General features: G+C 36.9%; 1 protein-coding gene across 3 annotated transcripts in view; it reads left to right on the top strand.

Annotated features, from left to right (window-relative positions):
• EDIL3 (EGF like repeats and discoidin domains 3) overlaps positions 1–14,025 on the top strand; it is a 254,738-nt gene extending 240,713 nt beyond the window's left edge. For all 3 annotated transcript variants that reach the window (XM_065046489.1, XM_065046490.1, XM_065046488.1), the window contains one exon: positions 10,125–14,025. In XM_065046489.1, the coding sequence (XP_064902561.1) occupies positions 10,125–10,274 (150 nt within the window). In that variant the 3' untranslated portion in view covers positions 10,275–14,025. The remainder of the gene's footprint in view (positions 1–10,124) is intronic.
• Positions 14,026–16,487: the final 2,462 nt, after the last annotated feature.

Genomic DNA, 16,487 nt, shown 5'->3' with positions numbered 1-16,487 from the left:
ACAGTATCTCAGTGCATATTTTGAAAAGTATGCACTATTTTCTGTAATTTTCTGTAAAGCACATCTTTAGTGTACCTCATTACCTAGCCATTTTGGATTGATTTTTTTTTTTTTCTGGAAATTAATCACTACAGTTCCAAATACCCAATGGAAAGATTATTTCTTTTTATTACACTATTAAATGAATATAAAACATAAAAACTTTCACAACTTCCTTTGCAAGTGTTGAGTGAAAGGCTTAGAGAAAGTGTAGGTTTGCTGATTGATCTACCTGGAAGCATTTAACTTTTCTCTTATTATTTAGGATGTTATTCATTATACCTTTTCTTTAAACTGCACAACACTTCCATACTGCAAATACCTGAATTAATAATATCATCTGTTAAGAAAGAGATTACAGCATATGCATTGCTTAAGGGAAACATTAAGCAAGCCAACAAAATGTGGATTATTTATTAAATATCTTAGTGGGATTATGTCCGATTGAAACAAAAGATACATTAATAAAAATACCAGATGGATGAAACATCTGATAATGCATGTCTCAAATCTGTTGTTTTTAACATCTGTATTCAGGGTGGTAAATGCTCCCAGTTGTACTTATTTTTCTTACAGTAAACAAAAGTTCTTCAGCAAAAAATTAATACCCTTCATATAGGTCTATTAAATTCATTTGTTTGAAGTAATGAGAAAGCTTTGGATATGTATTGATTGACATGTGTTGTATGAGTAAAGATAGATCTATTGATGAGGGTTTAGACAACTGCATCTCTTAAATTTCACCGATTTTAAATGGTTGATCAAATGGACAACCATTTATTAAGAGGTGTCCTAAATTACTGGAGTAAATATGTACATAACTTTGTGTGTGCTTGGAAATATAAGATTATTATCCAAAGACGACACTGTAAAGTCCCACTCTTAAGAGCCAAGTGGCAGTTCACTGTGATTTTATCCTGATTATATCACTGATATATTTCCCCATCAAATTCTAAAGGATTTTAGGAAAAACAAAATCAGTTGTTTTAGCCATCCAACTGCGAAGGTCCTGACACCAATGATTATGGATGTGTCTAGTATAATTGGTTGTCAGATAAAAATTGGAAACAAACCACTTACCTTTCATAGACATACCATAAATGCATTCAATATAAATGACAGATAGTCACTTCAGTACTTTGTACACATCCCATTTTTAATCCTGGCATTTAAAAACAGAAGCAAAAGTTCTATTGTGAAAGAAATGTCTTATCCAAGCCAAACTTCTATTAGCAAACTCTTGCATTTGTTTTATTGAAAAAGGGAATGAACATGTGTTCAAGTCTCTGGTGAGAGCCACAGTAATAGTTGCAAGCAAATCTAAAAGAAAATGTATTCTCACTTAACAGCATTGTTCCAAACCACACTTGTTTATATCACTTGCCAAGGCAATTAAATTATTTTTGCTTTCATCATCAGCTGGATTCTTAGTTGTTGTATGCATAGCCAATTAGGAACAACGCAAAACTCTTAATCATTGTCTTATTAAAACATCTCACATCCCGTATTGATTAACATTTTAAAGAAAAAAATAGATGCATCTTATTATGATTCTTTAAGAAATCAAGAGCAATTAAAAGCAGAGTGAGATCTAATACACTTGGCTAGAAATTAGAAGTTATAATTTCTGAATTTAAATGTGTATGAAATAAACAAACAAGATCATTTGATGCAAGTCTAGACCTCAGTCTGTGATACACAAACATTAACCTAAAATATCTTTACTATTTTTAATATGACAGTAGTCTGGGAAAGTCAAAAGTCAGATGTCAGAGTCTGACATTCCAGAAATGCCAGGTGTCAATCAGTGAACTAGGCAAAACTTCATAGGAGGTAGAACTCAGTAGAAAATGGGATTCGACAACCCCCAGTTCCTTTCCTGCCACTGTAGTAGTAGGTGCAAACAGTTCCTTGCTAGAAGTAAGGCCTAATCCGTCCACCTGTCCATTGCCTCATGCAATGCGCATAACCTGCTCCATTCTCCATCAGATTATTATTTCATATGTTTGAAGAAACAGCCAGTTCTTAAAATTCTGGTATATAAGCAATCTGTTACAGTGTTTACAGTGTTACAGGTTGCCTATCCCACTCCCTGCAGTATATCCGCTTTGTTCTCAGAGGACACAAAAACCTGATTTTATCTTCCTCTTTTCAGACAGTTTGGTTTGGTTAAAACATGTTAACTTATTTCTTCTCAATTTCTTTTTGGAGAGAAAAATAGTCTTCATTCTTTCAGGCTTTCCTCAAAGGGTATGTTTTCTCAACATCAAATCATTGTGCTTGAACCAGCTCTTCCTGAATTGTGGTTTCCTAAGCTTGTTGCAGCATCACGATCTTTAGCTCAGAACTATGCCTGCTCCATCATTTTCCATATTGTACCTGTGAACTTGGTTATATTCATTATTGAGAATACATAAATTGTATTCAGCCAGTGGCATGGAGCATCATCCAGTAAAACCTTCCAGTTTGACACCAAACCCTTCATCACTGCTCCAACCATGTCAATGAAGTGTGCCCTGATGAGATTTGCCAACTGCATGTGTACAGCACCAGAAATACTGGCCATATTCTGAACTGTGTGCAGTGGAACAAAAATATAGATGAAAAACAAAACAAGACAAAACAAAACAAACAAATAACCAACCAACAACAACAAAAACAGCTAAATAAAAGACAATGCTGAACCTCATCCATGGGGAGCAGAAGAGCAATGGTGTCATTGGTCCTGACAGTAACATCTTTGCACAGGATCTACAACAATTTCCTTTGTTTAAGTTAAGATACAATATTTGGTGCAAAATGGAAGAATACGGTAGAAAAAACCTGTTTTCACAGAAAAGTGAAACTTTCATGAACTGTTTCTTCTGACCCCTGGAGATACAGAAGTGAAATAAAAAATAGACACTGGCAACTATTAAAAGCAGCAAGCATAAGTTATCCATAATTTACCCTGATTCTATTTATTAACTGAATATCTTGATATCTTCTATGAATGATACAAAATATAGATTTCTTATTACCTCTGCAGGTGATTTACTCATCTTTACTCATCCTGTGATCCTTGTACAACCGTCCAATAATTTAGGAGAAAAATGGTTCCAAAAACTTTCAGGGAAAGAAAGACAGGATAAAAGAAAAATAACTACTGTCAAAGTCCTAACAAAATACATCATTTTACATTCTGGAAAAGCAAAGATAAAAAGAACAACTCAGACATATAAAATATGGAGATATTGATAGGTTGATAATAATGATTTATGGATTAATGTTGTGGCTTTAAAACACCTTGAAGTAAGAGCTGAGAACTTAATCCTGCTTGATGCTGGATATCTCACTGTTCAGCAGCCTACAGGATGAGTTCTCATGTATCAGTGGATCTCAGTGAATTTCTGAAGCTATTCACTTCTGCTTTGGTATTTGTCAAGTTATTTTTAAAAGAAAAAAAAAATATTAGTATCTTGTATTCACAAGTGCACTATGTGCAGCCTGTATCTTTGACCAATCTGCAGCAAATCAGTTGTTTCAAACAGAAGGAAATATGGTGTTCAATTTTCTTTACAACATTTCTAATAAAACAGCTGTTCCAAGAACAGTGGATCCTGCAGCTCCTGTTTATTTTAACAACCAGTCATTTGACTTCGCACCTTTGATGAACTTCTATAAATGCAGACAAAAAGGTACTGGGGGGGAAAAAAAAAACAAAACAAAACAGCATTTCTTCAAAACATGAAGCCTTTCTCATTCATTTAAAATAGTTTGAATTAGTTCACTGGAAAATATGAAAGCTTTTCCTGTTGTCCTCAAGAAGCAAAATAACTGACTTTGCAGGCTGGCAAACAGGAAAAAAGTACATTTTAGTAAAAAGACCAGAGCTAATAGCTATCTTGTTTTTCTCAACTAGAGGTCAGTAGCTCACTATGCCTCCAAAGCTAAGAACCTCCAAACCAAATTTGACCTTATTTTTTTTTTAAATTACATTCCACATGTGATTTATAAATTGCACAGCCTGTGTGAGATAACTCAAGGCCAGCTGCAATATCAAATGACATTTTAGAGAACATTTGAAAGTAGTCTAAAGTAATCTAACAATCTGCAGCACTGTCAGTCATTATCAGCCATCAGCAGTGCAATTAACTGCAAGTAGACGATGTCCAGTATGCAAATGTCCACCGGATTTGTGCACAAAATTATGAACTAGTTATAAGTTATGTGATTTGCATATCTAGTTAATTGCCATAGCAGTGGAAGACAGGAACCTACTTATAAATGAAAAGTTAGATCATGTCAGATTAAAAATCTTTCTGCTAGATTTGCTAACAATTTTTCTGTATGGTGTAACACCTGGTTTACACTGATAAATTAAATTCCTACATGTAATATACATACTTGGCACAGTTAAATAACATTCTTAGTAGCATTATATTCATTATTATTATTTAAAACTATGATTTAAGATCATATTTGACAGTGATTTTTTTTTTCCTGCACTGATTTAAATTATGGGCGACTTCTACTTTCAGCTGAGTTAATATTATTTGTATCATAGTAAGATCTAGCTATACACATTCTAGGTTGTGTCTCCAGCACACATATATCTCTCCCTCATACTACAATAAGAGCTGAAGGAAGACAATGTACTCATTTTAACAGTCTCTACCTTGAATTTCTGTAAGCGTTTCTGGAGGGAGGCTGGTCTTCAAAATATTTCTCTCTTGCTTGGCTTTGAACCTTCTATCATAAAGCACTTATAAACTATGCATAGTGCAGTAATTCCCATTTTAGTAGCATCAGTAGGTAGATCACCCCAGGTACCATTGGCCTTCCTGGCCACAAGGGCACAGTGCTGGCTCATGGTCATCCTGTTGTCCACCAGGACCCCCAGGTCCCTTTCCCCTACTTTGATCTGTAACAGGTCTTTCCCCAACTTATACTGGAACCTGGAGTTGTTCTTGCCCACATGCAAGGCTCCACACCTGCCCTTGTTATATTTCATCAAATTTTTCCCTGCTCAACTCTCCAGCCTGTCCAGGTCTCTGGATGGCAGCACAGCCTTTTGGCATATCAGCCATTCCTTCCAGCTTGGTGTCATCAGCAAACTTGCTGACAGTGCACTCTATTCCCTCATGCAAGTCACTGATGAATATATTGAATAGTACTGGTCCCAGTACTAACCCCTGAGGCACTGCACTAGATCCAGGCCTCAACTGGACTCTGCCCCATTGACCATGACTCTCAGGCTTCTTTCCTTTAGCCAGTTCCCAGTTCACCTCACTACCTGATCATCCAGACCACACTTCCTCAGTTTAGCTGTGAGGACGCTGTGGGAGACTGTGTCAAATGCTTCGCTGAAGTCAAGGTAGACCACATCCCCTGCTTTACCATCATCTATCCACCTCGTTACATCCTCATAAAAGGCTATGAGGTTGGTAAAGCATGACTTCCCCTTGGTGAAGACATGTTGACTGCCCCTAATGACATTCTTATCCTCAATATGCCTTGACATGACATCAAGGATAAGTTGTTCCATCAGTTTCCCAGGGATGGAGGTGAGGCTGATTGGTCTATAGTTACCTGGATCGTCCTTCTTGTCCTTTTTGAAGACTGGAATGGCATTTGCTTTCCTCCAGTCCTCGGGCATCTCTCCAATTTCCCAAGACTTGGCAAAGATAATGGAGAGTGGCCCAGCAGTGACCTCAGAAAGCTCCCTAAGTACCCGCGGGTGCATCCCATCTGGACCCATGGATTTATGGAGGTCCAGATTGCCTAACTGCTCCCTAACCCAGTCCTCATCAACCAAGGCAAAGTTCTCCATTGTCTTGACTTCCTCTAGGGCCTCAGGGGTATGAGGCAAGTCCCGAGAAAATTGCTTGGTGAAGAAGATGAAAAAAGGGTGGCTAAGATCAGGAGGGAAAAATTTACATCCACCCACAGAGATTTTATGTATACCAACTGAAAATAATGTCTTTTTTTCTCCTCTGAATCACTACAAAACCATAAATGAATACACACATGTGCGCATGTGTTTACATATTTATATGTATATAGACATATATATATTAGAAAAAAACAACATTACTAGTCTTTTATACTGAAAAGCATCTCCCACAGGACTGATTACACCCATAAACAGCAGCTCTATTTCTGGTGAGGAATCAAGACAACTTTCACGATCTTCTACCTGATGTTGTTTACTTCACCATGAACAAAAAAAACTTCAAATCAAGTAAATGGTCTGTTCAAATCTGCAAATTCCCTCTCTTGCTTAAACAAGTCTTCTCCAGTGAATATTAAGAAAGAAATGAAATGTTTCCAAAATTAAAGAATATGGCTGAAAAATATTACTTTTCATGCAGTTTATTTTTTTTAGATTTTGTATGAACAATGCTCCCTTTTTTTTGCCCAGACACTGAGATGTCCTGCAGTGAAGCAAACTCCAAAAAGAAGCTAAGTCTGGCTCTGCTTTTAAAATAATCTGCCTGTAATATGAGCAGGATTAAGTGCTCCGTAAATAACGTCTTTAAAATATTCTGCTCAGAATAAAATATATAGTAAAGATACAGCACCCAACATAGTGACTTTACCATCTAAGGCTTGAATATTGAAGTCTCAACTCTCAGCCATTATCATAAATAGCAAAAACCAATAATGATATGGCCAATACAGACTTTTCATGCAAATTTTTTTGCAAGACATGAGATCCAGAAGGATTCTCTGTAGAGAGAATTTTCATCCTTCTCGCACTTCCACTGACTCAGTACCACAAACAATCTTTCCCACTGCAGCCATGTGCTAATGAATGTGCTCTAAAACCTGGTTTCCACCTCTACATTTGGAACAAAGCAACCATCCCTTGTAATAAATTCCACTTTTTCCAAGCTATTCTTCTTGAGATATTTCTTATAAATTATTCTATCATAGAGCAAACAATAGTTTTATTTTTAAAATATGAAGCAATTTTAATTGTCATTATTAGGATTTGCTGCTCATGCCATAAAACACTCAGTTCTATTGAAAACTCTTAGTGAATGTTTGAAGGCAAGACATCCAAATTGCTTGTTGGACACAATTATAAACAAGACTTGTTTATATTTCAGAAATATTTTTTGCAGAGAATATCAGTACATATTTTTGAGGTTTTCTTTCCATTTTGCATTAACTGATCACAAAACGAAGTATCATACCTAAAAGTATAACAGCATGCATTTTCTACTTTTTATTTTAATAGCAGTTGTAAGAGAGAAAGTTGCAGAAGAGCTACACATATGTGTGTGGGGTGTGTGTGTGTAAACTTGCTGAAGCTGCTGAGCAAATGTTTTAGCGAATTACACCTTTTAAGCACTCAGACTGACATAATTAGATATATGCACTGTAAATTCTCTAACGTTTTACGACAAGATGGTCAAAACGCAGGAGCTTCGGGCTACTTTTGCCAACACAGGCACCTTGCAACGTGGAAGCCACTGGGCTGGGTGAGGTTGAAGCTCTGTCCAAGGGAGGGAGCATCCTGCAGCAGATGACTAGAGAAACAGGAAATATATGGCTGTTATTCTTCCCCAGTACACCATCCCGGCCTCTGGCTTTCTTCAATACGTATTTTAATAGCCCCTGCTGATTTTGCCCCAACAGTCTACCTGATTTTAACAGTATTTAAAGGCTGTGGAAAATGCGCCACAGTTTATTTCTGTGTATGAGGCTACCAGCTCTTAAAGAGCTTTTAATTATGTAGGTGGTTCATTTAGTATTGACTGGTTGGGCATAAAGCAACAGGTAATTAAAGAAAAATTACATTTGGTTACAGAAATGGCTTTCTTCTACTGATGAGTCAGATGTACAGTTTTTGTCCTTTGTCCTACCTTCTGTTTCCAAGTTTCTTCACTCCATTAGTGAACTTAGGCTGAAGTAAAATGAACAGTGATAAAGAATGTATTTTTCCCCTAAGAAATTTACCACGTATCCATGGCAATAGCATCCATAAATTTTGCTCTTAGAATGTTATATTTCATGCAAGTCACATCTGTGGATGCTGACAAAGTTTACCTCACTTTCTGATAAATTTATTTCCCTAAAATCCTTTCTCTGATATAGCAAATTTAGTTAATTTCTTGAAATTGGATCTTGAATTTTGAGGGAAGGTAGATTTCAGATTTGTATCAATTGACCTCTGAAACAGATGTGTTTGACTTCAAATGCTAATGAAATCATATACAACTTAGAAATAAAATTTAATTCTTGTTTTCCTACTTTATTCAGCTGTATTTGTTGCTTGGTTTGCATCACATACTTTTATTTATTTTGCATAGTCATATGTGGATACAAATACTGAGTCTGTAGATGGGTTCTTCTGGTAAACAACAATGTTTCTTGTTCTAAACTGTCATCTAAATGTTATCTCTGAAATGCATCTTCTACAGGGAAAATAAAAGAGAGAGTAAGAGAATTTTCCAGTAGTTCTGCAGCAAGAATTGTCTACAGTTCTGCACTGTTTATCATCTGGCTTGGAAAAAAATATCAACAGATATATTGCATGCATGCATACAGAAGAAATAAAAGGAAAAAATATTTACTTTTCAGCTTTCCTAGCTGCATATTGTGCATTGGGGAGCACCACTCTGTACCTTTAATAATAAGCTTACCAACTTTTATTGTATGCTGTATTGCCACAAATGAAACTCAAATTCAGAAACAATCTTATTATCCCAAGCTCCAGCTGATTTTATGTAATAAACATTGCATTTGGGTTGCAATATTTCCTGTGGTAAGTATATATTTTTTTTTTCCCTTAGACTCACAGCACTGTTGTTTCTGTGCCCAGTATGTCTGCAATTTTATCCATCTGCCTAAACTCCTGGGTGCTTTAATGCTCCCATCTCTGTGCTAGTGAGATGCCAGATGAGAAGGGAAATTTATCACTTGTGAAAGAGCATTACTTTTGGAAGATACACATTTTGTTCGAGATGTGAAATTGATAGCAGTTGAGAGAAGCTTTTGAAATTCAAAGAAAAGGTGCAGCATAGAGACCAAAAAATGGAAGTTTTCCTATAGTGCTTCGTAAACATGTCACGAAAGAACCAGCTTGAGAGCTAAAACAGTGGATCAGCCTCTTCTGAATTCAACCTCTGACATTTTTCCTAAGAACTTCAGGAAACTTGTCATTTTGCACTGATTCAGTCATGTAAGCACTTCTTCGGGAGGTCCCTTGTCTGCATATTTCAAGTGAAACTTATTTCTAGTCAAAAAGCCATCACACACAGTTTTTACAAATGAAGAGTGAATTGGCTGACATTTTAAGAGATTGAACATTTCCCATAAAAAAACTGAAAATATCCCAAGAGAATAATCTGATCATTTTGCCAAAAAGTGGTGCTGTGGCCTTTGAATTTAAATAGCAGCTGCCAGGGGAAAAATCCAATGTTGTTTTAATACAGACAGAATTTTGGGAGCTCACTTTTGTATTGGTTAACTCATACTAGTGGAAATATAATAACATCATAACATGCACTGTACCATGCAAGGATTTTTTAATTTGATCACAAACTGATGCCCTTAATTCAAATGCTGACTTTTGTTTGACAGAAGAAGATAGTATCCTTGATAGTCACTGACTTTACAAGGGGTTATATAGTTGCATCCAAGCTGAATTCATATGTGATAAAATAAAATCTCTTCTTAACTCTAATTATTGATGTTATTTTGTTGAAAACAATAACAGGATCTTGTGGGATTAATTTGACATGATACAAATGCCAAGTAAAAAGACATTTAATTTTTTAAAATGTTAATGGTCTTTATCTAAATTTTAGAGCAGAGCCCTGTGTGTTGGCAGAACAGCAGATTAAACTTTGAATCAAAACCTAAATGTGTACTGGGGCTGAGAGTGCCACACTCACACCCATCTTCAAGGTCCCTGGCATGCAATGGAACTCCCAGGTCTTAGCAAAGGCCGTTGCTGCGTTCAGCATCAGTTGGGTGCCCACACGATCAAAATTCAGCCTGGGGATCAGGAAGGTACCCCGGGTCATCAGGGGTGTACCGCAGCTCTTCCTTCAGCCACATAGGCTTAAATCTTCTCGTTACTTGCCTTTCAGGTGTTCCAGGGAAATTTCGACAATGACACTCACCGTAAGAATGTCATCGACCCTCCGATCTACGCCCGGCACGTCCGCATCCTCCCATGGTCGTGGTATGGCAGGATCACCCTGCGGTCAGAGCTGCTGGGCTGCACGGCGGAGGACTGAGGAGGAGGATCCCTGTTAAGCTTCGCAGCTCTTGGTGTAGCTAAAAGTCCTTCCGTAGAAGAAACTTTGCAAAGCCTGTAGGATGCTGAGTGGGTTTTTCATGACCAAATGCTCATTATATGGTAGGCCGCTAATTGTCTTTCGCAAGGAGGTCTAAGCCTGCCCTTTAAATGATCCAATCCAATTTTGTCCTTGAAATCTGTTAGTGTTGTCCCTTCTGCTGTGGAATTATCTTTCTAGTTCTCCTTTGAGTTGTTCACACTAGTTGAAACGTGTTAGGGAAAGACAGCAGCATCCTTTTTACAAGGGAAGAGAAATAGCATGACAAAGCTAATTTGTAGCTTTAGAAATATTGGGCCGACGAGTTCTCCATAAATCATACTGTCATCATCTTACTTGCAAAAAGTGATACTGCAGCTTTTAGCAATAAGTTTACTTGGGGATGACTGCATTATAGTAATTGTGCCTATCAAACTCTGTCAGTATTTATGACATATTTTGGAAGATACTCTGTGGTACTGTAAAATGCAGTACCTGTGTCATTACGAGCTACCTTTCATCACTTTCATCTGAACAGCAGAGTCCATGCACCTAAAGGATTTTCCTAACTAACCCCGTTTTCCTTGTCTGTTTTGCATGCTATAGACATGACATCCACCTTTTCTGTTTAGTATCACCACTAATGTTATTTTCCTTGAAAGAGGTGACCTGTTTGCATAGGGAACAAAATCTGCTATCAGTGTATTATGAAGTTAGTGAATTTGCCAAAGTTTATTAATTCTGCTTGAGATGTGCTTTTTCAAGGAGGCTGATATGAAATTCCAGGGCACTTGTGACACCTCATCTTAAGTACCCAGATAGGTAAAGGCACAAAGCACATCAGAAATCATCAGCCCATTTTGTGACTTGCCCAGGGGTGAGCACAAACCCTAGATGGAGCTGCCTGCCCAGTTACTTCTTCCAGAAACCTTTTTAATTTCTGTGAGGGGGTAAATGGGGGGTGAGAGAATCAGGTGCTAAAATATACACAGGAGGAATGACTCCCTTACTGCCAGGAAACCCTCTCAATAGGTTTTTTCTTGTGTTGGTGATCACAGTCTTTCTCCCAGGTATGAAGGCAAGAGGTGTCATAGGAACTGACCAGAGCTTGTCCCTTGGCACCTTTCACTTCCAACTATGTCTTTTCATAAATATGCCAGTGAGCCTTGAGTAGGTGATTTTTGTCATGCCTCATCTACAGAAATGCTTCATACATGCTATGTTGTTGGGGTTTTTTTTAACAGCATGGTAGCCAGAGACGACCTCAGTTTAAAAAGTAGGTTTGGGGAGGAAAATGGAGCAGTGGGAGGGACATTCTCCCTTGTGCCTCAGTTTCCTCTGATGATGGAGATAATGATACCAACCTTTGTAGAGCACTCCAGGTTTCCTTGGAGTAAAGTGCTCTATTAATATTAGAGTAGCACCTAAGTCTAAAAAAATCCCAGGACAAAGGAGCGAGGGGATGTTTTGTGTGTTACCTAAAATAACAGCATGTGGGATTACTGCCACTCTTTTAATTTCATAACATGCTGATGTGGAGAGAGATAGATAGTTAGATAGGTAGTTATACAGCTGCATGTGCTAGCAAATACCACTAAACTTATTTTTTTGTCACTGTTACATTCTCACTAAAACTCTGAAGTATGAACCTGGGCGCTGCTTCCCAGGCAAACAGCTATTTGGCCCACAGTCTGCAAAGGGCAAGGTTTACTTTGGAAACAAAATGGTTTGGATTTCAAAAACCTGCATTTACTCACACATTCTCCACCACAGACAAAATATATTATCCATTGAACTGTGAAAGACTCTAGAATAGCAGCCAGGCATTTTACATACAAGAATTGGGGATATATTGGTGGCGGTTTTCTGATAGTGTCACTTAAACTGTCACATTTTAACAAACAGAACACCCTGCCTCTATAAAATGACTTAATCCTTAAACTGTATTTATACAAGTATTTATTTTATAAGGCTTAGACATTTAAAGACTTCTAAAAAAAAGAGTCTTGTAAAGGTAAAAGTATGTGTAAGAAATGTTGAGGTCCTGTGCAACACTGCTAAGTTTGTTCTTTATTTTTTACTTTGTGCTGCATAACAAAAGCCACTAGACTGTTACTGTCTTGTCTGTAACTGTGTTAACAGCATTCCTTAACGATGTATATATGGAGGGGTCTTCAAGCATAGTGAGCGATTTTAAAGAGAAAGTCAGCCATGCTGGTACTTCTAAAAATGCTGAATAATGGAGGACAAGCGTATTCCTAAATTACCTACTGCCCATGTTTTGCACTTTAGGCTCTACAAAATAAACAACCAAAACAATAGTAATATTTATATCTTTAGGGCACACACAATATTTAAAGAGGCAAAAAAAATTTTTCTTGTTGTGGAGAGCAATTGACCCTGAAATTAATTACAAATATGAAGAATAGCATGTAGTTATTTCACTAGTCAACTGTACCTAAAAAACAGAAAGCCAATTCAGAAAATTGGGTTCCATAGTTTACCAACTTGTTTTAATGTTAATTTGAAATATTGTTCTGTGTTCTTGAGTGATTTTTTTCATGTTATTCATCTTTTGCAACTAATCTTCTTTGGTTTACTAATTTAATTGTTATCCATTTCTCTTCATATAAAGATAGCATTTACATGATACCTAACACATTAATTTCACTTTGTATTAATTTAGTGTTGAGTATTTTCATCCTTATGTCCTTTACCAGCTTTCATCTGCCAGCAGTCTTCACAACCTGCAAAGAAAGCTCCATACGTTGCAATAACACTCTGTGATATTGTATAAAAAAATCATATATGTGATGCCATTACAATTTCAACCAACATATTGGGGCTTTTTCTAATTAAATTATTCCTTAGCTACCAAGAAGCTTTCTTTAAATGGCACTGTGCAGCCATAATACCAAATTCCGCTCCCAGTGTCAGCAGTTTAAGTCTGAAATAACTCTTGATTTCTGCAGAATACTTCAGATTTAACAAAACAGATGAGAATCAGATTGTGGTCTAGAATTGAACTTGTTCCCTTCAAATTCGTTTTCTTGTTTTGGTGAACACCATTGTCATGGGACTTAACACAAAGATACTCTCCCAGTGTAAGCAACTGACACCCCCAAAGCAGAATAAGAAAGTGCAGGACAGGATATGTCCCTTTAGGAAGGGATGGAGAAACACTCTGAAATGATCCTTGACTTCTGTATTAATTGTAATAATGGTATTGAACAAGTCTGTAAATGTTCTCCTAATTAAATTTCACCCTGAACCAGTTAAGTATTTGTAGGCAGACTTCACCTTTCTGTAGCTCTGTAATGATGTGCTACATTTATAGCCTAGGAAATAAAGCACCGGTGCGAGGCTCTGTTTTATCTGTGTTCTGCTAAGGGCTTATCACATTAACTGGCTCTGGTTTTGAGGTTGACTTTCTCTTTTGGGATGGCTGCATACAAATTAGTGTCAGTTTTGAAGACTAAGGATACTAAATGAGTGTATCTTTGCTATACAACAAATATGAACTATAATATTCAGTGCTGGCTTCTGGTGTGTCAGTAAGTACAGAATTATCTCGGACACAATGACCTTTGCAACCTTTCAAGCTGTGTAATATTCAAATGGTTTTGTATATACTTAAATCATGTAGAATGGTGTAAAACCAGTATGACCTTGTCTAGTCTTCAAACTTAACAATAAAACTTTTGAAAAATGAGGTCATTTTTTAAGCACTTATATTGCAATACCTTGAAGGAGATACAACTTATCTCAGCCTCACTGGCGGCAAATGTGGAGCAGAGATATGATGTGGCATTTTCCTGGATTTATTCACCAGGTCTTTGTGGTAGGTAAGTTTGTTTCTGGCAAAATCAACTGTGGTGCTGCACTCTCTTCAGCGTGTTCCCTTTGTTCTTTCAGATAAAAAAGCAAAGGTTTGAACGAGTCTAAAAATATTTTTTTCTATCTTACTGCACTCTGAATGAGCACCAGAAATGTAAACTGACAATTTCATTTCCTTTAAGTCAAATTTCTTGGGATGTTTATCAGTCCTTATCCTCTCTTCTCCACTACTGCATAGGCAAATTAATTTTCGAAAAGATAAACAGTGGCTGCAGTGCAAACCTTCTATGAGGCTTCCAGCGGAGATGCTGGTGCTTGCCCAGGCCCTCACCTCTCTTGATACAATTTGCTGTGCAGCCTGTTCCCCAAAATTCCTTGGTTTAATTAACTGTATCATTTCAATTTCTGAAGAAGCCTAGAGGTTCAAGTAGTGCATGGAAAAGCCATTCACTCCTGATTTTAAACAAAGAGACTTTAAAACAATTTAAAAGTTTTGGGTATTTACAAGAGATGGAGTTTCAGTGGTTTACTACATATTGATCCAGAATAAGCCCACAGATATATATGTTCTTTTTAAATATCCATTTCAGCTCGTGTATTTTCACCAAAAATTGCCTTTTAGAACTAAAGACCATCCACGAGTATGCAGTGAGGACAGGTACCTTGTCTGAACAACATGTCATCTCTTTCAACACAAAAGTCACAAATATGTTGCATTTTTTCTGATTGTATATCACTACCAGTCATAAAAATGAGAATATAAGGGTGTACACAAAAAGATAATTAGTTTTAGTGAATGATGGCTCAATATTAGCACTTCAGTTGTAAATTTCTGAAAACATACATCTTGAAACTTTCTGACTTTTAATTATAAATTGCAACTCTCTGATGAAACACAATGCCTGTTCCTGAAGAAATGAAAAGTGATTTTTTTTCTCTCGTTCTTCATAATGTAGATCCCCAGGAACTCTAATGAAGACAATGAAAGAAAATAATGAGTAATTCTCTTCAGAAGAGCAACTATTTATCAATGTCCATCCTTCCATACCTGTTACTAATGAGCTCAAGGGATTAACATGCATATCAACACTCTACATCATTATGAAATATGTAGTCTGTGATACTTCTGTGGCAAATACAAAGGCATTTACTTGATACCTCAGATTCAAATAACAGGAGGGTAATCTGTTCACTTAGTGATCACTAAGTGACCTGCGATCACACAGCCGCATAAAATAAAATAAAATAGGAAAACAGAAGATAATTTTACAGCACAAACACTTTCTTTTCTTATTTTTAAATTTTAATAATATTCTTAATAGAGAAATACACGTTAGGATGCAAAAGAGTGGTTTAGACTAAGAATAAAAAATATAAAAGGCTTTGTTGCTTAGCTTTATAACTGCATTTACAGCAAATTACCTTTCAGTAATACATACCAGTATCAGCATTTGAGGAGCTGTAAATACATATATTTAAATGTCTCTGAACACAGGAACATGGAAACATGCCTTGTTAAGAGTGCAGAAAAATATATTTTACCAGTATATGTTAGTAACAATACCAGTTATGTTTTGATATAGTATGTATCAATTTAGAAGTAGGCTCCACAGGTGTGAGAATGTGTGGGAAGCACAAATAGCCTGGTAAATACAGGCAGGTCACAAAAAATTGAGACAATGGTTGGAGCACAGCCTGTTCATCATGATAATGTTTCTCATGCTGCTTGCTCACTGGTTTGCAAGCTGATTCATTGTGGTTATCTGAGGTTGCACATCAGATGATAGGTCAGCAGGCATATTTCTGATGGCTGAAGGATAGGTGAAGGATATCAGCCCTCAAAATATGGAAGGAAAGGTCACTAAATATTTGCATCAGACTGGAAAATCAAAAGCAGACTAAATGAACATCTTGAAATCTGGGATGCTGCAAGAGGTCAGTAGGAGCTGTAGAGAAATTTATAGTATTTCCTTGACCACAATAAATAAAATTAAGTACATAGACTGTGGGGCATAAAATATATATGTGATGCATTGAAGCAGGATCAAAGGCCCATTAAAAATGACTCAGCATGTTCTTGTGGAAGTCTTAGACAACATCTTGTAGAAGGTATGGACTGATTCACTACAGACTTTTGTACTGGGTCTGGCTGAATTGGATTTACCATTCTTCAGTGCCGGGAAGAGTCTTTAGGGGGACTGGCTGGGCAATGGTCTGCTTGTGGGAAGTGGTGATTGACTACCTTTGCATCACTTAGTGGCTTTGCATGGGTGGGGGTTCCCCCTCTTTCCTTCACCCGTTAAACTTTATATCTCAACCCATGAGCTTTCTCCTTTT

The sequence above is a fragment of the Columba livia genome, chromosome Z, assembly GCF_036013475.1.
Source record: "Columba livia isolate bColLiv1 breed racing homer chromosome Z, bColLiv1.pat.W.v2, whole genome shotgun sequence".
NCBI classification, from domain to species: domain Eukaryota; kingdom Metazoa; phylum Chordata; class Aves; order Columbiformes; family Columbidae; genus Columba; species Columba livia.
Note: the sequence above shows the minus strand (reverse complement) of the source record. Positions and strands in the feature narration are given on the sequence as shown.